At 47.8% G+C, this 15,434-nt stretch overlaps 1 protein-coding gene across 2 annotated transcripts in view; it reads left to right on the forward strand.

Moving 5' to 3' along the window:
• The window catches only part of GRID2 (glutamate ionotropic receptor delta type subunit 2), a 1,038,631-nt gene that overhangs the window by 843,009 nt on the left and 180,188 nt on the right, over nucleotides 1–15,434 (forward strand). For both annotated transcript variants that reach the window (XM_054382934.1, XM_054382935.1), the window contains one exon: nucleotides 2,015–2,116. In XM_054382934.1, coding sequence (XP_054238909.1) covers nucleotides 2,015–2,116 — 102 coding nt within the window. The remainder of the gene's footprint in view (nucleotides 1–2,014; nucleotides 2,117–15,434) is intronic.

Here is a 15,434-nt window from a genome sequence, read left to right on the forward strand (position 1 = left end):
GGTGGTGGAAGCCTCATCCCTGGAGGTTTTTGCAGCCAGGCTGGATGTGGCTGTGAGCAACCTGCTGTAGTGTGAGGTGTCCCTGCCCATGGCAGGGGAGGTTGGAACTGGGTGATCCTTGAGGTCCCTTCCAACCCTAACAATTCTGTGATTCTATGAATGTGGTAATGAATTCCAAACCTGAAACCAGTAATGTTTGTGTGTGGTGCTAAGGGATGAGTGACTGCTTGATCTGTTTCCCCATACTGAAGGTAAGCATCTACCACCACGTAAAAATGTAGGCAGGACTCATTTTCAAAGCAGCTAAATTAGAGGTCAGTATCCCCCAAATTAAGACTGAAAGGCAGTGAGTCCTAGAGAGATCCCTGAGAACAAAGCTTTTGGCACTAGAAGCCCTAGGAGTACAACAGCACCAATGTAAAGCATCTCCTAGCTGCATTCTTTTGCTCTTCATTATCTGTTTCAGTCCTTTCTAAATCCTGTGTGGTGGGTTGAAAATTCCCCCCAACATTAAATTGCCAGACCAGCTCAGTTGTAAGCAAATGAAGCTGAATTTATAGGCAAAACTACAATCTGAAATGAAATGCAAGGAATATGTACAAAATACACAATATTTTGTAATATTTACAGGCATTACAATTTATAAACAGCACAAGAGCCCCCCTGGACAAAAACAGGGGAGCCAGCAACAGCTTCTCTCTCCCTCCTCCCTACCCTCTTGTACATGATAGAGGAGAGAAAGATCAGAGAGTTGTTTTGTTAGTCCTTAGCCACAACCTAGCAATGGAGCCAAGGTCATCGAAGAGCCAGCAGAAGCCCCAGCCAGAGAGAGGAAGCCCAAAAGAGAGAAAGATATTTTACAGATCTAAGTTTTATGTCTGCTATCTCTCCAAAGGGATTATTAGGAACTGATCATAATTTTTCCTTTTCATGCCCCATGGTGATTTATTTACCTTCTACTCTCCTATGAGGACAGACTGAAAGAGTTGGGGCTGTTCAGTCTGGAGAAGAGAAGGCTCTGAGGAGACCTTCTTGTGGCCTTCCAGGATCTGAAGGGGGCTCCAAGAAAGCTGGGGAGGGACTTTTGAGGGTGTGAGGGAGTGATAGGACTGGGGGGAGTGGAATGAAGCTGGAAGTGGGGAGATTCAGACTGGACCATGAGAGTGGTGAGAGCCTGGAATGGGTTGTGCAGGGAGGTGGTTGAGGCCCCATCCCTGGAGGTGTTTAAGGCCAGGCTGGATGTGGCTGTGAGCAACCTGCTGTAGTGTGAGGTGTCCCTGCCCATGGCAGGGGGGTTGGAAGTGGCTGATCCTTTTGGTCCCTTCCAACCTTGACTGATTCTATGATTCCATGATTCTATGATACTACTTTCTGTTCAAGATCTGTGGGAGATTCTCTAGGCATAGCCTGAAACTACCACCGCCTGTGAAGTGCCTACCCAGTGGTCTTTTCCTTAACCATGTGAAGTGTGATCTTTAACCTGGCTAACAATCACTGCTGTCTCATTCTCAGTGAGCAGTATAAGTTTTAATTAAAACTAGCTTTAATAAATACAAAAAACCCCAAACAGAACCAACCAGAGTTCTGCTAGGAAAGATGTGCTGGAGCAGCCATTGTGCTAAAATTCTGGTAGCTAACTTTGGGTTTTTTCCATCTAGAATATTACTGAAAGGAAGGATGAAGTATTTGTGCAGTCACACTCCTTTTTAAATGTGTTTCATTCATATAGATGCTCCTTCTTGAGCTCTTGCAATGCAATACATCACCCCCAGAGATCTGGATGCTGTTATCCATTGTGCAATGGTATTGAAAAGCACAACCTGATATCCCCAATGGCTTCCTATCTGATTTAAAGATGAATCTGTGTGCAAGCCCTTCCTTCCCTGACTTTCCATGCCATTGATTCCAGAAGGTGTTCTGCTTATTTCATACATTTCTGCTTAAAGTCACCTGGGAGGAGTGACTGGCAAAGCTGTATGGGCAGAGAGGAACTGGTTTCTGTTTTGTCTTTCAGCTTGGCTGCTGGAATCCCATCACTGGTCTGAACGGGTCACTGACAGACAGGAAGCTGGAGAATAATATGCGAGGAGTGGTGCTGCGCGTGGTGACTGTGCTGGTAAGCAAATCCTCCTCCTTGAATGCATGTTTCCCTCTGGCTTCACGTGACAGTGGAGAGCTGAAATCCCCCTTCCACACTGACAGTAACCAGGCTAGCTCAGCCTGGAAGCAAATGAAGCTGTATTTACAAGCAAATATACAATCTATGATGCAATGCAATGAATGTATGCAAATAGACACTACTCACAACATTTGCAAACATGTACAATCAACAGAAAAACACAACCAAGCCTCTTGGGCCTCCCAAAGGAGAGGGGCTGTGCTTCTTTTCATCCCCACTCCCAGACCAGGCAAAAGGGAAGAAAGCCAAGAAGCAGAGAGAGGTTGTTAGACTTAGCTTGTCAAGGTCAGTATGCAGGGGTGAGGGTTATCTTCCGAAGGCAGAAGGAGAAGAAGAGGGAAGCAGAGCAAGCTGAGACTTCAGTGACTTTGTTTTGAGTACTGACTCTTAAACACTTCTATCTCTCCAGTGGAAGTGTTTAGAATAATCATTATTTTGCTTTCTTACACCCAACAGTGTTTTATTTACCTTCTTTCCCTTTTCTGCTCGAACTTTGTGAAGAAAAATTAAAGACACAGTCTTTAAAAGCATCACCTTTTTAGTAAGTATGCTCTTTTGCCAAGAAGTTAGTGGTCAAGTCTCTGATTTCAGCTTGGCAACACCAAAGCACTGTCTGCCACAGCAGGCTTGCAGCTAAACTGAGGTAAGGTGGTCTGGATGATCAGGGAGTGAGGTGAAAGTGAACTACTTAAAAGAAAGAAGTCAGAGAGTTGTGGTCAATGGGATGGAGTCTGGTTGGAGGCCTGTGTCCAGTAGAGTCCCTCAGGGGTCAGTGCTGGGACCAGAGCTGTTCAATCTATTCATCAATGACCTGGAGGAGGGCACAGAGAGCACTGGCAGCAATTTGCTGATGGCACCAAACTGGGTGGAGTGGCTGACACAGGAGGGTTGTGCTGCCATTCAGTGAGACCTGGACAGGCTGAGAGCTGGGCAGGGAGAAATGGAATGAAGTTCAACAAGGGCAAGGGGAGAGTCTTGCACCTGGGAAAGAACAACCTCATGGAGCAGGAGAGGTTGGGGACTGAGCTGTTGGAGAGCAGTGAAGGGGAAAAGGACCTGGGGAGTTGGACTGGATGAGCTTTGGAGGTTGCTTCCAGCCCCTAACATTTGTGATTCTGTAATGGAGAATTTTCCACAAAATATAATTATTTATCAGTTCAATTAGTTTCAGAATGAACACATTCAAACCCATTTCTTCCCCAGACATACACTGTTAGGTAACGCAACCACATGAACCGACAGAGGGTGACTCCAAGTGCCTTGGCAGCAAAAGTTACCCAGCTCAAACACTAAATCATTCCTATGATGGAGCTCCCTTCCAATTACCTGGCCAAACAGAGTTCTGTCTGACAGAAATTGTTGCACTGGGAAAATATTCCAGGTCAGCTTAGACTGAGTAGTGTTAGTTCAGTGAAACATCTGCTCTCCTCTCCTAGCTCTCCCTGGACCAAGTTCTTCCCCTGTGTGGTTGCCTTGCATCAAGCACCTTCTGCAAACTTGTTGTTTTACAGTTGATTGGACAATCTCTCCCAGAAAGGGAAGGTCTTCTGTGACAAGAGGCCACTATGCTCTGTGTCATTAACTTGGACTGCTTGAGTAGAAGTTGTTAGAGTGGAAAAAGAGAAAGACAGAAGGAAAAAGAAATGAATCTGAGATGGGTGGGCCTCCTGGGACAGATGCATGAACACAAAGTTGACCCAGAGTTGCAGAACTGTAGAGTTTCTATTGAGCTACTTCTTTTTCTGTAGCGTCTACACGTTTTTCATTACCAACTCAGTGTTTGAGTGCCTGACTGCTTGCTTACAAAGAGCAAGGCAAGAGTGGTTTCCACAGTTTGCACCGTTGGGTTGTGTGATGAAGGAAGAGGCTCAGTCAGGAGAGAAAAGTGACATTCCCAGAGCATGTCAGTGCTACAGACACAGCAGTTTTGTACCCCTCCAATTATTTCATGGGTCTTTAAAGGCTATTATCTGTCAGGGTGTCCAGTCTGTTCCACCTCTTAGTACCACAGTCTCACAGTACATTAGAGGTTCAAAGGGACCTCAAGAGATCATCCAGTCCAACCCCCCTACCAGAGCAGCAACACCCAGGGGAGTCTGCACAGGAATGCATCCAGGTGGGTTGGGAAAGTCTCCAGAGAAGGAGACTCCACAACCTCTCTGGGCAGCCTGCTCCAGGGCTCTGTCACCCTCACTGCAAAGAAGTTTCTCCTCATGTTGAGCTGAAACCTTCTGTTTCAAGTTTGTCTCCATTGTCCCTTGGCTTATCACTGTGCACCACCCAAAAGAGCCTGGCCCCCTCCACTTGACCCCCAGCCCTCAGCTATTGATAGACATTGATCAGATCCCCTCTCAGCCTTCTCTTCTCCACACTAAACAGCCCCAGGGCTCTCAGTCTCTCTTCCCAGGGGAGATGCTCAAGTCCCCTGAGCATCCTCCTGGCTCTCCCTTGGACTCTCTCCAGCAGGTCTCTGTCTCTCTTGACCTGGGGAGCCCCAAACTGGACACAGGATTGCAGCTGTGCTCTCAGCAGGGCAGAGCAGAGGGGGAGCAGAACCTCCCCAGCCCTGCTGGCCACACTTTTCTTGCTGCCCCCCAGGCTCCCATTGGCTCTCTTGGCCACAAGGGCACATTGCTGTCCCATGCAGAACTTGCTGTCCACCAGCACTCCAAGGTCTTTCTCCATGGAGTTGCTTTCCAACAGGGCAAGCCACTTCCTGTGATAGCATCTACAAACCAAAATCAAACCCCCAACCCAATAAGAAGAATAAACACATAAAAAACAGAGCAGTAGGGTAGGGGTTGTTCACTTGAATTCATGTTCATCAAATCAGCAGCATGGTAAACATGTGTTGCTCTTTATGTTTTGCCTAATACTCATGTTAATTGAGTCAGTACAATTTTCTGTTGGCAAAAATGGTCTGTGGATGTTGTCTAGCAAAGTAAATTCAAATTAGAATTAAAATTAAATTATTATTAAATTAGTTTTAAAGAAATAAAAGTAAATTCAAATTAGAAAGAAGTCTTGGACTTTTTTCTTTCATATTTCTTCTTCTTCCTTCTCTCCCCACCCCATTCCTCTGATTTCATCCCTGGTTATTTTAGTTAGCCTGCCAGAAAGCATTCTTCTTCCAAGTCATTATAACATGAATATTTACCAACTTGCAAAGATGCAGAGAGGTCATTAGTCATCCTGACAGGATTCTATATCAATAATAAAAGTAGAAGGCAGCCACTGAAAGTTTAGCTCCCAGAACACAGTCGTTTAGTCTCCTCACAGCAGGCCTCGGGAGCTGCCTCATGACATTCCTAAAGCACAGCTGGTGACAACAGAGAATTGTCAGGGTTGGAAGGGACCTCAAGGAGCATTCAGTTCCAACCCCTCTCCCATGGACAGGGACACCTCACACTAGGGCAGGTTGCTCACAGCCACATCCAGCCTGGCTGCAAAAACCTCCAGGGGTGGAGCTTGGATATGTGCAGTCCCATTGTCTCATCTGCTCATTTCATCATCCCCTCTTTCATTTCCTTCTGGCATGGGTAGTACTTCCTTCACCCAGACCCTTGACACTAGGTGCAGGAGCTGTAAAGCCCAGGAACAGACCTTGCCAGTAAATATTCAGGCAAAGAAAGCAAGTTCCTCAGCTGTTTCTATGCTTACCATTTCTAAAGCCCTTGACATGAATTTCAACAAGACCACATGGAAGATCCTGCAGCTGGGTCAGGGCAATCTCAGGCATTAATACAGGCTGGGCAGAGACTGACTTGAGAGCAGCCCCCAAGAAAAGACCTTGGGAGTTCTGGGGGATGAGAAGCTCAACAGGAGCCATCAGTGAGCACTTGCAGCCCAGAGAGCCAAGCAGAGCCTGGGCTGCATCAAAAGAAGCATAGCCAGCAGGGCCAGGGAGGGGATTCTCCCCCTCTGCTCCACTCTGCTGAGACCCCACCTGGAGCTCTGTGTCCAGTTGTGGAGCCTCTGTTACAAGAAGGATCTGGAGGTGCTGGAAGGTGTCCAGAGAAGGGCCATGAGGATGAGCAGAGGGCTGGAGCTGCTCTGCTCTGGAGACAGACTGAGAGAGTGTGGGTTGTTCAGTCTGGAGAAGAGAAGGCTCCCAGGAGACTTTCTAGGATCTGAAGGGGGCTCCAAGAAAGCTGGGGAGGGACTTTTTAGGATGTCAGGGAGTGATAGAACTGGGGGGAATAAACCAATAATAGAATTAAGTAGATTCAGATTGGATGTTAGGAAGAAATTCTTCCCCATGAGAGTGGTGAGACACTGGCAGAGGTTGCCCAGGGAGGTGGTGGAAGCCTCATCCCTGGAGGTTTTTGCAGCCAGGCTGGATGTGGCTGTGAGCAACCTGCTGTAGTGTGAGGTGAATTGTGCTTTGTTAAAATGTGCTCCCATCACCTTGCTGATGGACTTTGGTTTTCTGTAGAATGTGCACCAAAGGCAAGAATTGCAGAAGATGCAAACCATTCATGTTGGCTTCATAGCATAAATCTTCCCTTACTCTTTTAAAAGTGTAGAGCTCTGCCTGGTTGCTCAGTGCAATCTAGAGTAAACCAAGTGTGGTCCCTGCTGCAAAGCAAGGTCCATTGGGTTTTACTCAGCAGAGATAAGAGGCAAGGATTCTGTAAACTGTGTGAATCAAGGAAGGAAGCAAATGAACCAGAAACTCAGGTGGCCTTAACTGATGGTACTTTCATAGAATCACAGAATCAGTCAGGGTTGGAAGGGACCTCAAGGAGCATCCAGTTCCAAACCCCCTGCCATGGGCAGGGACACCTCACACTACAGCAGGCTGGCCAGAGCCTCATCCAGCCTGGCCTGAAACACCTCCAGGGATGGGGCCTCAACCACCTCCCTGGACAACCCATTCCAGGCTCTCACCACTCTCATGGGGAAGAACTTCTTCCTCACGTCCAGTCTAAATCTCCCCACTTCCTGCTTTATTCCATTCCCCCCAGTCCTGTCACTACCTGACAGCCTAAAAACTCCCTCCCCAGCTTTCTTGGAGCCCCCTTCAGATACTGGAAGGCCACAAGAAGGTTTCCTCAGAGCCTTCTCTTCTCCAGACTGAACAGCCCCAACTCTTTCAGTCTCTCCTCAAAGGAGAGGTGCTCCAACCCTCTGCTCATCCTCGTGGCCCTTCTCTGGACACCTTCCAGCACCTCCAGATCCTTCTTGTAACAGAGGCTCCAGAACTGGACCCAGAGCTCCAGGTGTGGTCTCAGCAGAGTGGAGCAGAGGGGGAGAATCCCCTCCCTGGCCCTGCTGGCTATGCTTCTTTTGATGCAGCCCAGGCTCTGCTTGGCTCTCTGGGCTGCAAGTGCTCACTGCTGGCTCCTGTTGAGCTTCTCATCCCCCAGCACCCCCAAGTCCCTCTCCTCAGGGCTGCTTTCCAGCCATTCCCTGCCCAGGCTGTATTTGTGCTTGGAATTGCCTCCACTCAGATGCAGGACCTTGCACTTGGTCTTGTTGAACCTCATGAGGTTGGCTTGTGCCCCAAGATGCCAGAAAATGAGAAGATGAAATACCATTTCTTTCTCAGCCACGAACTGAGCTGACAGAAATTTGACCTACTGACCAAATGCCCAAAGAGAAGGTGTATAGGGCAGATGCCTGAAATGCAAAGTGCTGATTAGTTGCTATCTCCTCTAATTAGTCAATTAAATATCAGGAGTGTGATCATCCCTCTGTACTAAGCACTGCTGAGTCCAAACCTCAGGCACTGACTTTACTTCTGGGCCCCTCACTGGAAGAGGGACATTGAGGTTCTGGAGCCTGTCCAGAGAAGGGCAATGAGGCTGGAGAAGGGCCTGGAGCGCCTGGGCTGTGAGGAGGGGCTGAGGGAGCTGGGGGTGTTGAGTGTGGAGAAGAGGAGGCTGAGGGAGACCTCCTTGCTCTCTCCAGCTCCCTGAAGGGAGGTTGGAGTGAGGAGGGGACAGCCTCTGCTCCTTGGGGACAAGGGACAGGAGCAGAGGAAATGGTTCCAAGCTGCAGCAGGGGAGGTTGAGGCTGGCTGCTAGGAAATATTTGTTCCCAGAGAGGGATCTCAGCCATTGGAATGGTCTGCCCAGGGCAGTGCTGGAGTCCCCATCCCTGGAGGTGTTTCAGCAGTGTGTGGAGCTGGTGCTTAGGCACATGGTTTGGTGTTGACCCTGCAGTGCTGAGTGGACTGGATGAGCTTTGGAGGTCTCTTCCAACCAGGTGATTTCAGTAATTCTGTGCTTCTGTAATGTCTGGGTTTCCACAGATGCTGCTGCCCCCACCACAGGTGTCAGAGCATTCTTTAGGGTGCATACTCTCTAGCACTTTCTCTTACTTGCTCTTACCTGTACACATGAGGATTCTTCATGAGGATATACTGACTTCCAAATAGCTGTCATTAGCCTGTCATTGTTTCCATCACATATGTTGCTCTAGGGTAAATTTATAGGGCATTTCCTTGTTGCTAATTATAGCTTGGTTCCCATCTTTATTCAAATAGCTTATAACAATGGTGCAAGTATGTTCTTTTTACTGGAAGAGGATAAAGAAGTAGAGTCTTGCACCTGGGAAAGAACAACCCCAGGAATCAGTATAGGTTGGGGACTGACCTGTTGGAGGGCAGTGAAGGGGAAAGGGACCTGGGGGTCCTGGTGGATGAGAGGTTGCCCATGAGCCAGCAATGTGCTCTGGTGGCCAAGAAGGCCAATGGCATCCTGGGGTGGATTAGAAGGGCTGTGATGAGTAGGTGGAGAGAGGTTCTCCTCTCCTTCTACTCTGCCCTGGTGAGGCTGCATCTGGAAAACTGATAAAAAGAGTGGAACATCTTCCTTTTGAGGAGAGCCTAAGGGAGCTGAGGGCTCTTTAGCTTGGAGAGGAGGAGCCTGAGAGGTGACCTCATTGCTGTTGTTAAAGGTGTGCAGGGTGAGTGCCAAGAGGCTGGAGCTATGGTCTGCTGGGGGATGCCCAAGGACAGCACTGGAGGTTTTTGCAGCCAGGCTGAATGTGGCTGTGAGCAACCTGCTGTAGTGTGAGGTGTCCCTGCCCATGGCAGGGGGGTTGGAACTGGCTGATCCTTGAGGTCCCTTCCAACCCTGACAATTCTATGATTCTATGGTTCATGACACTACACTTTCATGCACTTCACCTCCTTTTCTGTCTTGCATGGTATGGAAGGATAATTACAATCAGAGCAGGAACCTCTTCCTCTTTAAAAGCCAGATTTCCTCTGTGCTATGTGAATTCCATGAATCTCTTTGGAATGCAAACATGCCCGAGGAGCAGATGAGTATGGGTCAGTGAGAAGATAAAGGCACAGGAACCTTGAGAGGTTGCCCTCTGACATACAGATGAGCCTGGTTGGTCCCACTGGGTTTCACTTTGCACACACCTGTCAAACTGTGGCCCCAGCCAGGTCCCAAACCAGTTGAATTCCTTCCTCATACCTCGAATTCCTTCCTCATACCTTGAATTCCTTCTTCATACCTTGAATTCCTTCCTCATACCTTGAATTCCTTCCTCATACCTCGAATTCCTTCCTCATACCTCGAATTCCTTCCTCATACCTCGAATTCCTTCCTCATACCTTGAATTCCTTCCTCATACCTTGAATTCCTTCTTCATACCTCGAATTCCTTCTTCATACCTTGAATTCCTTCCTCATACCTTGAATTCCTTCCTCATACCTCGAATTCCTTCTTCATACCTCGAATTCCTTCCTCATACCTTGAATTCCTTCCTCGTCTGGCACACAGTACCTGCTACTTTTACAAATAGGTTGGAAATTCTAAGTGAAAGCACAAGAAGCTGGGGTTCCCAGCAGGCTCTGAGATGAGAGCTTGTAAAGCAAATGATCACAGCAGGCATGTACAGGGTGAATAACTGCAAGGTTTATGATCTGCCTGTTCTAATACAAGATAGGTAGCTCAAAGGGGCATGGACCAGCTATTGAATGTAACCTCTGCCTAGTCAGCAGCAATTTCAATTTGGCCCTCATGCAGATGATATGGGGGGAGGGGTGTGGAATATGAGGAAATGTCATCACAGTGAAAAATCAGCCTGAAGGCTGTGCAACCATTCAGAGACTTGGACAGACTGAGAGGAACCTAATGAGGTGCAACAAGGATGAGTGCAGAGTCCTGCACCTGGGAAGGAAGAATAAACTGCAGCAGGACAGGTTGGGAGGGGATCTGCTGGAGAGCAGCCCTGTGGAGAAGGACCTGGGAGTGCTGGGGGACAACAAGTTGTGCATGGGACAGCAATGTGCCCTGGGGGCCAAGAAGGCCAACGGGGTCCTGGGGTGCATTCAGAGGAGTGTGTCCAGCAGATCCAGGGAGGTTCTTCTCCCTGGTCCTGCTGGCCACACTTCTCCAGATGCAGCCCAGGTCTGCTTGGCTTTCTGGGTTGCAAGTGTTCACTGCTGGCTCCTATTGAGCTTCTCATCCCCCAGCACCCCCAGGTCCTTTTCTTCAGGGCTGCTTTCCAGCCAGTCCCTGCCCAGCTGCAGGTGCCTGGGATTGCCCTGACCCAGCCCCAGGACCTTGCACTTGATCTTGTTGAACCTCATGAGGTTGTCATGGGCTCACCTCTCCAGCCAGTCTAGCTCCCTCTGGATGGATCCCTTCCCTCCAGCTGTCAGCAGCACCTCACAGCTTGGTGTTGTTGACAAACTTGCTGAGGGTGTCTCAGTGCCACTGTCCTTGTGACCAACAGAGATGTTGAACAAGCCTGGTCCCAGTACTGATCCCTGAGGGACTCCACTTGTCCCTGGCCTCCACTTGGCCATGGCCCCATTGAAGCATTCTGTGAATTCATTGAGTGAGGAGCTCCTGCATGGCTGCTGGAAGCAGGACAACACAGCTGACATCAGCTGATATAACCCATACTACACTCTTGCTAATTCCAGTTTCTGAACCAGCTACATTAAAGCTGGCATTGTGCTGGTTAGATGTAATCTAGACGCTCCCATTGACTCCAGCCTCAATCCATATTACTATCATAGAGCTATAATGGTTCAGAAAGAGCTATTAGGTGCATTAAGTTCTTGTGAATTAAAATCAATATGCTCAGCATGGCTGCATCCTAATCGACCATTGCCAGAGACTGCCTTGAAAGAAGGTTTAGACCCATTGCAGAGCAGTGGGAGCTATTGGGAAAGGCTGCTAGTTTGGGGGTTTCTTCTAAATTGCACTACACTAAATAGCATAATAAATCCAGAAGCCAACATTTCATTTGGAGGAAGGGTGGGGAATGTTGTAACTGAAAGCACAAACTCATATAAGACAAGAAACAATAGGTACAAGCTTGAGCATAGAAGACTGAGAGCAGTTTTGGGCTCCCCAGCTCAAGAGAGACAGAGACCTGCTGGAGAGAGTCCAAGGGAGAGCCAGGAGGATGCTTAGGGGACTTGAGCATCTCCCCTGGGAAGAGAGCCTGAGAGCCCTGGGGCTGTTTAGTCTGCAGAAGAGAAGGCTGAGAGGGGATCTGATCAATGTCTATCAATAGCTGAGGGCTGGGGGTCAAGTGGAGGGGGCCAGGCTCTTTTGGGTGGTGCACAGCAATAAGCCAAGGAACAATGGAGACAAACTTGAACAGAGAAAGTTTCAGCTCAACATGAGGAGAAACTTCTTTCCAGTGAGGGTGACAGAGCCCTGGAGCAGGCTGCCCAGAGAGGTTGTGGAGTCTCCTTCTCTGGAGACTTTCCAATCCCACCTGGATGCATTCCTGTGCAGACTCCCCTGAGTGTTGCTGCTCTGGCAGGGGGGTTGGACTGGATGATCTCTGGAGGTCCCTTCGAACCTCTAATGTACTGTGAGACTGTGATCTCTTATCAAAGATGACAATGAATCTGTCATTTTAAAAACGTGAGAGATGCATGAGAATAGTGGTAAACAAAGACCAAATGTGCAATCTCCTCCCTTTAATGCTGTGTTCAGCATCTGGGGCATGAACTACCTCCTCACTGCAGGCAAAGTGACTTTTCTGTTAGCACACCTGACTTTCCCAATCAGTCTGTTTGAAAAGCACAGCACTGCAGAACGCTGGGGTTTGATGCCCCTACTGCTGCTCAGCTCATTGGCACAATAGGATCACAGATCACAGGATGTTAGGGGTTGGAAGGGATCTCACCAAGTCCAACCCCTCTGCCAGAGCAGGACCATAGAATCCAGCACAGCTCACACAGGAACACATCCAGACAGGGCTGGAAAGTCTCCAGAGAAAGAGACTCCACAACCTCTCTGGGCAGCCTGTTCCAGTGCTCTGGGACCCTCACAGTGAAGAAGTTCCTCCTCATGGTGAGGTGGAACCTCCTGTGCTGGAGTTCATATCCATTACACCACCTTACTTATCCAAGAGTATTGTAGATTTGAAACCTTCAGCTTTGTTTTACTGTTACTGAGAGGTGGGGGATTGTGTCATGTTTTGCAGCAACTTTTATGGCTCTTGCTAGTGGGAGAATTTCTGTAATGACAGAATAAAATATTTCAATTAAATGTTGGTTATTGATTCTAAGGAGAAGTAATGTAGGTGGCTGTTCAGTGAACAATAACCAGCTACTGTGCTGTTCCTAGCCAGATAAAGTCCCCCAAACAGTGCTCAATAAAGAACTTCTCACAAATAAGTAGTGATAGGACAAGAGAGATCAGTCTTAACAGAGGCCAGCAGATGTTAATCTTGGTTCTGTCAGAGGAAGACCATTGGTGCCTTCAAATAAGGACATGAAAACTACCTGGATTTAGAGGCTTAAGTTAGCTACTCAGCTCAGGAGATGAACATTTAGGCTATCAGGTACTGATAGGACTAGGGGGAATGGAACAAAGCTGGAAGTGAGGAGATTCAGGCTGGACATGAGGAAGAAGTTCTTCCCCATGAGAGTGGTGAGAGCCTGGAACGGGTTGTCCAGGGAGGTGGTTGAGATCCCATCCCTGGAGGTGTTTAAGGCCAGGCTGGATGAGGCTCTGGCCAGCCTGATGTAGTGTGAGGTGTCCCTGCCCATGGCAGGGGGGTTGGAACTGGCTGATCCTTGTGGTCCCTTCCAACCCTGATTCTATGATTCTATGATCCCTCCATAGATTTCATGCAGTGTATGGGGAAGAGGAGGGTAAGGAAGCTGTGAAGGGCCTGGAGAATAATGAAGAGCAACAGGAGGAGCTGGGGATGGTTAGTGTGAAACAGAGGAGGCTGAGGGGAGACCTCATTGCTGTCTACAGCTACCTGAAAGGAGCTTGTGGAGAGGTTGGTGCTGGTCTCTTCTCACAGGTAATTAGTGATAGAACAAGAGGGAATGGCCTCAAGCTGTGACTCGGTAGGTTTAGAGTGGACATTAGGAAGAATTTTTTCCCATCCAGAGTGGTCAGGCATTGGAATGTGCTGCCCAGGGAGGTGGTGGAGTCCCCAAGCCTGGCTGTGTTTCAAGGTGGTTTGGATGTGGTGCTTGGGGATATGGTTTAGGGGTGAGCCTTTCAGAGCAGGGTTAATGGTTGGACTTGGTGATCCTGAGAGTCTTTTCCACCCTGAATATTTCTGTGATTCTGTGATACTTGAGGAAATGCAGTGTTTGGGGCTGCTTATTTCACTGGGGGGGCTGGGGGTAGGGGGAAGAAATGAAAAATGGCTATCATTGAAAAGTGGGAGGTTAACTATTTTATGGTTCAAGAAAAGAAGTGATTATGCCTAGCAACAAGAGAATAGCATCCTGTGCTTGAAAATGTTTTGGTGCTGGTTTATGAGCCCTGATGTTTCTTGCTGGTTATAATGGCTGTACTTGGTCATCCAGCAGCCACTGGAGGGGATTTGAGAGATTCAGTAATGAGGGTGAATTGCAGTTTGGGGAGCAATTTCTCAGCATTTGCAGGTAATGGGAGTTTTAAATTGTCCCAGTGATTATTTACTTCCTGTGACTGCTGAGGCTGTGTTTGGGATATGTGAATCATTTCATGGGCCCTGCCTGCTGGTTCTAGAGGCAATGCTGAGCACAGGTTCAAAGACTTGCCTGCAACTGAGCTTCCTTTCTTGCTTCTGTTTTTTTCCACTCTTTCTACTTGCATCAGAGAAAAAGAGATGATTACAGAATACAGAGTCCCATTTAACAAATCCAGAGTGTCAATATTAAAGTTCAGAAATGTCTGCTGAGTGGACACAGAAGTCATTTTCACATGCTTGGTGAATTCTAACCACTCATACAACTACCTAACTCCAAAATTCTCATCCAAGCATAGAAGCACATAAGGCCACCCATCTGCAGTGTAAAAGTCAAGCCCCAACATGTGTTGTAAACCCCAGCAGTGATCACTTTCTCTGATCTCAGAAGCCAGTAACTTTCTGTTCATTTATTAATTGCTGAATAGCCTCCTGACTAGGAACTTTCTCTGCCCATGCTAAGAGAAAATCAGGATTCAGCTGAGCAGGAGAATAATCTCAAACCTTCTGCATGGCTTTTCCATTTATAAAGTACATTCCAGCATTTATGGGTACAAGTTTGAACACAGAAGGTTTCAGCTCAACATGAGGAGAAACTTCTTTCCAGTGAGAGTGACAGAGCCCTGGAGCAGGCTGCCCAGGGAGGTTGTGGAGTCTCCTTCTCTGGAGACTTTCTCAACCCACCTGGATGCATTCCTGTGCAGACTCCCCTGGGTGATGCTGCTCTGGGTGATCTCTGGAGGTCTCTTCCCACCTCTAACACTCTCTGTGATACTGTAGTACTGTAATAACATTAATTTTTTTAACATCTTTATCTTTCCTCACACAAACATAAGACTCTCATAAATGAGTGTAGCAGAGCAGTGTGTCATGCCCCCTCCCCCTCCAAGTAGTTTCTATCCTGAAATAAGTCTCAACTTAAAGCCACAGAGTCCACCCTTGTAACCAGAGAGGAAATCTGCTTTGTTGCCCATTCAGAGATCTCCTGATAAAGCCAAGTGCATGTCAAATCATTAACAGCTGGGCTGAGCCCACCACTGTATTGTAAACAGGCCACTGAATGCAACTTTTTTTTCCTCTCCCATATTTAATTAGAGTGGTGTGTTGAAGATTTGAGTGGTGCTTTTTCTTCTCTTTCAAGAGAGTTTCTGTCATTTGGCCCCAAAGAGAGAATCCATACAAAAATACAAGAACTTCCAAAACCTGATTTTCATTGCAAAACTCAGGGATGACTATCAAAGCTTGCAATGGAAAGTTGTCATTCTCCTGGTTGCTAAAAATTCATCTTGAATAGAGAGAGACTCTGGGTTTGGGGATGTACTTTTTCCCCCCTACATGTAGGTTGTCC

The sequence above is a fragment of the Indicator indicator genome, chromosome 8 (assembly GCF_027791375.1).
Source record: "Indicator indicator isolate 239-I01 chromosome 8, UM_Iind_1.1, whole genome shotgun sequence".
NCBI lineage: Eukaryota > Metazoa > Chordata > Aves > Piciformes > Indicatoridae > Indicator > Indicator indicator.